The sequence below is a fragment of the Hyaena hyaena genome, unplaced genomic scaffold (genome assembly GCF_003009895.1).
Source record: "Hyaena hyaena isolate Hyena2069 unplaced genomic scaffold, ASM300989v1 scaffold_364, whole genome shotgun sequence".
Lineage (NCBI taxonomy): Eukaryota > Metazoa > Chordata > Mammalia > Carnivora > Hyaenidae > Hyaena > Hyaena hyaena.
In genome coordinates, this window is record NW_024080996.1 from 1,574,390 (window position 1) to 1,579,779 (window position 5,390).

General features: G+C 40.0%; 1 protein-coding gene across 1 annotated transcript; it reads left to right on the top strand.

The window, feature by feature from the left end:
* The first annotated feature begins 366 nt into the window (after positions 1 to 366).
* On the top strand, positions 367 to 1,305 carry LOC120243974 (olfactory receptor 148-like). Its single transcript, XM_039250233.1, has one exon. The coding sequence runs from the start codon at positions 373 to 375 to the stop codon at positions 1,303 to 1,305; it is 933 nt and encodes a 310-aa protein (XP_039106164.1). The 5' UTR covers positions 367 to 372.
* The last annotated feature ends 4,085 nt before the right edge of the window (positions 1,306 to 5,390 follow it).

Below are 5,390 nucleotides of genomic sequence, written 5' to 3' on the forward strand. Positions count from 1 at the left end.
GCCCGACGCGGGGCTCGAACTCACGAACCACGAGATCATGACCTAAGCGAAAGTCCGACGCTTAACCGACTAAGCCACCCAGGCGCCCCAAGAAGCCCTAATTCTTAATTTCAGTATCATATTTATGTTTAAACAAAGCTTGGGGCACCTGGATGCCTCAGTCAGTAGAGTACATGACTCTTGATCTTGGGGTTGTAAGTTTGAGCCTCACATTGGGTGTAGACATTACTTAAAAACAAAATCCTTTAAAATTTTTACAAAATAAACAAAGATTGGTGGTGATGAATGTACTGGTATTGTGTCTGCCTCAAGTTATTCTCCACATTTATGCTTTCACTATCTTATCTCTGTCCAGACCTCTGTTCCAGGAACATGAGGAATCACACAGAGCTCCATGAGTTTATTCTACTGGGAATACCTCAGACAGAGGGATTGGAGACTGTGTTATTTGTCAACTTCTCATTTATTTACCTCTTCACGCTGCTTGGCAATTTACTCATCCTTACGGCAATTGTTTCTTCCTCTACCCTTCATACCCCCATGTATTTCTTCCTGGGACTCCTATCTATTTTTGACATGTTGTTCCCATCTGTAACCTGTCCCAAGATGCTATTTTATCTCTCTGGCCAGAGCCACACCATTTCTTATAAGGGCTGTGCTGCACAGCTCTTTTTCTACCATTTTCTGGGGGCTACCGAAGGTTGTCTCTATTCTGTGATGGCATATGACCGCTTCATTGCCATCTGTCACCCACTGAGGTATATGCTCATTATGAGACCTGGGGTCTGTGTCAGCTTGGTCATGGCAGCCTGGTTGGTGGGTTGTCTTCATGCCACCATCCTGACCTCCTTCACCTTTCAGTTAACCTACTGTGACTCCAACTGGGTGGACTACTTCTTCTGTGACATTCCTGCTATCTTACCCCTGGCTTGTACTGACAGCTCCCTGGCCCAGAGAGTGGGTTCCACTAATGTTGGTTTTCTGGCATTAATACTTTGGTTCAGTGTCTGTGTCTCCTACACACGTATTGGGATTGCCATTCTGAGAATCCGATCAGCAGAGGGCAGGCAGAAAGCTTTCTCTACCTGCAGCGCTCACCTCACTGCAATCCTCTGTCCCTATGGACCTGTAATCATCATCTATCTGCAGCCCACACCCAACCCCTTGCTTGGTGCTGTGGTGCAAATATTAAATAATATTGTCTCACCCATGCTGAACTCGTTAATCTATTCTTTAAGAAACAGGGAAGTGAAGAGATCCCTGAAAAGAGTGTTCTACAATGTACTATTTATTTCTCTGCCATAAATTATTGGTTTTAAAAATAGATTTTGGAAATTTATTGTCTCAACATCATCTATTTATTTCCTCTTCTTAAATAAATAACAAGATAATAGAAAAATGCTTCCTTGAAAGTGTTATATTTTGTTTCCTTAATAAGATTTTCTATGTGTGTCTCTGTAATCCTTGGAGCCCCATAAATTATCCCCCTAATAATATCCTCAGTGCCTTATTCCTGGGTAAGGAATCCATGGGGCATAGCAGGCAGCTGGAAACAGATTTCAATCTTTATAATGGCAACCAATTTTGTCTTGTTGACGATAATGAGGATCTGTGGGGGGCCAAGAAGCACCCCTCAATAGTCCATCTCTGTGCTCCATCACCTTTCACTTCATTTCCCTTGCTGCACTTGGAATGTTCCTCTTTTCTGCCTATAAACATTTCAGTTCCTCCATGTTGCTAAGAATAGTATTAATTAACACATATAGAGCATGATCTGCTCGCCAGGCACTATGATGAGCATCTCACAGATACTATCTTATCTAATCTTCACATCACCCCATACAGTGTATTTCCCACTTTGTAGGACAAAAAAAAAAAAAAAAAAAAAAAGGTTTTGAGGATTAGAGACCTCAAGTAGTGGACCCAAGTTTGCACAATAAGTAGCAAACCAAACCTTGAACTCAGATTCAGTTAACTCCAAAGCCCCGAATCTTAATCCTTCTTTTACATGACTTCCTAAAAGTCCTGCTTAACAATTCACTCATCCTTATTACCTCTCTCCAGAGCTCACGATACATAGAAAATGTCCAATAAATAACTGGGAAAATATTCACTGGCATAGGTCAAGTTCACATGTTGACGTTACTATTATCTCTATTTATTTTGGCACTATCCATTCTCCCATTTGCAGATAGTGGCACTGAGAAACAGCAATAATTGTCTTGCCCTTTGTAACACATCTAGTTATACAGTAAAGTCAGGCCTAGACCCAAGCCCTATTAACTCCTGTTGTTATGGTTTACTTCTCCCCCATCCTGCCAATGTTACTCCTTAGTATGAAAGGGTGGGGGACAGCCTTCCTGGCCTGTGTTGTTTGAAGAGAAGATAGCCTAATCATGAGGTTCAATTGCCATGATCATCTGGTTCTCCTGCCAAGTTACATTTTCCAGCTTGGTTTCTAGTAATACTGGAGTTGATCATTATTGTTCCATTTTTTTTCCAGAATCTAAGGAGAAAGAAGGTATTATTTGCTGGAGATCTTACAGACACATCAGCCTTTAGTTTTCATGACATTTTAGTGATTTGTAGTTTTTTTATTCCATTTTTATTCACAAAGCTCCCCATCCTATTTGAAATCATTAAAACAAAGCAAAAAAAAAAGGTGAATATCCTAAATTTAAAAAATATATTATTGCCCTTATAAAAGGCATAAGACAAAAAGGACAAAATGAATCCCATTTAAGTGTTGATGAATGGCTTAAGGTGCAGTATGAGGATTCTGATGGTGAATGGATAAGCAAAATCTGGTATATAAACACACGGAATTTTGTTCAGACTTAACAAGCAGGGAAACTCTGGAACATGCATGGATAAACTTTGAGGACATTATGTTAAGTGAAACATACGTGAGTCACAGAAAGGCAAATGCTGTGTGATTCCAGCTATATGAGGTATTTAGAATAGTCAAATCAATAGAAAAAGAAGAGAATGGTTTCCAAGCTAGGAGAGGGGATAATGGGTAGCTGCTTAATGGATATAGAGTTTCCGTTTGACAACAAGTTTCGCAAAAATTTCTGGAGATTGATTGCACAACAGGACAAATATACTTACCACTACAGAACCGCACTTAAACATGGTAAAGATGGGCGCCTGGATGGCTCAGTCTCTTAAGCATCGGACTTCAGCTCAGGTCATGATCTCGCGGTTCATGAATTCAAGCCATCAATCTCCCACACACTCCTCCATCCCCATTCGGGCTCTGTGCTGACAGTTTAGCCTGCTTTAGATTTTGTGTCTCCCTCTCTCTCTGCCCCTGCCCTACTCATACTCTGTCTCTCTCTCTCTCTCTCAAAAATAAATAAAACATTTTTAAAAATTAAGAAATGGTAAAGATAGCAAATTTTATGCAATGTTTAGTTTGCCACAATTGAAAAATGCATCTGCTTATCCATTTTTCATATTTCCGGTGGTTTTTGAGTTTGATAGTTCTCTCCCTTGTAACTGCATATATTTCTGAACCCTCTCAAATCACAGTTTAATTGTTAAACATCTCAGTTTGGTGTGGGCAGTGTAGCCTAAGGTACCCTTCAGGGGATCTGTCTAGAGTCACCATTACCTGAGGCCTTTCCCCTTACCCAGCACTATGCAATTGTTTTATATATATGTATTCTCTACTTTATCTACATAAGAATGTGGAGACCATTTTACAAAAGGTGAAACAAGGTTTAGGGATGTCAGGTAAAGTTCCCTAAGTCACACAGTTTGCGGATAGAACTAGGATTCTAGTTCACATCTTCATGCAGCAGTACAAAATCTAGCAATTTCACAGAAACTTGGAAAATAAATGTTTGATCTTCTACACACACACACCCAAAAAATCTTTTTTTTAATGTTTTATTTTATTTTATTTTTTGAGAGAGAGAGAAAGAGAGACAGCATGAGCAGGGGACGGTCAGAGAAAGAGGGAGACACAGAATCTGAAGCCAGGCTCCAGGCTCTGAGCTGTCAGCATAGAGCCGGAGGCAGGTCTCGAACCCACGAACTGTGAGGTCATGACCTGAGCTGAAGTCAGATGCTCAACTGAGCCACCCAGGCACCCCAAAAAAAACTTATTCCAGCTGTTTTCCTTTTAATATTTCTGATGTATGAGAGCTTCCCCACATCATTTCTTATTTCTGTCTTCAAGCCCTCTAAAAATCCCTTCTTGTAGCCAACTATGACTCTTCTTTTTATTTTCCGCAAGTCACTCTGTGCCTTTTCTTTCATGAGTGTTTCCTTCATAGCTTCTCTAGCCCTCTCCTTACCCAATACACTGATTTTATAAAACAAAGGCCCAGGGATGTGATAGTCAAAGGCAGAATTCCTACAGCAGATAGAAGCAACAAAAAGATTGTTAATATTTATACCTTATTTTTTATCTTCATATAAAGTATTTGTGTATAAATGGATGACTGAAAAAGTGTTCACCCACGTATTAAAAATGGGTAGTCCAATTTTGAGTTATTTCCACTTCCTTCTTTATGCTTCCACCGTACTCTCATGATTTTGCAATGAGATAGTGACACTTATTTTTTAAAAGGGCTGTTTTCAAGAGAAAAAAGAAAAAAAAGACCTCATTATGGGATCAAGGGAGGTTAATTATTCAAACCAGAAACTTTTAAGGACAAAAAAAGAACAATTACTGTGGAGGAAAAACTGGGCATTCATTTCTGAAACCAGTGGTATAATGTGTATTATGTTGTATATAAATTGTGCCCGAACTAATTTGTAATAAAATGTTCTAACCCCACAGAGTGTGGGTCTATTTCTCTCGTCCTCATGAGTTACTATCATCTGTTGATTCTAACCTTCTGAGTGTTCCCAGAAGATACCTGTGGGAAGGGGGGAGGCACTTTACCTGATGATCAGAATCAAAGTCTGGTTCTCCAGGTACATTCTGGTACAAGCAAAAAATGAAGTTCTGTTCTGATGTCATCGGATGAGGCTAAATCAGGGCATTCATCTACATACATTCTCAGTAGCATCTCTCTGTGATTGGCTTTTCTCCTTTTTTTCATGACCAAGTATCTCAAATTCTGTAGTTCAAGGATCTTCCTTACTTACCTCCCTCAATGTACTCTAGCCCCCTCTGACAGCTAGAACTATCTCTTCCTATTTCCTCTCTCCCATAATATACTCAAATGTAATGCTGCTAAAGACCCTCTTAGGATTTCTTTTTTTTTTAAATGTTTTATTTATTTTTTGAGAGAGAGAACGTGAGCAGAGGAGAGGCAGAGAGAGAGGAGGACAGAGGGGGAGAGACAGAGAGAAAGAAGGACAGAGGATCTGAAGCAGGCCCCATGCTGACAGCCTGACAGCAGCAAGCCCTACTCGGGGCTCAAACTCATGAA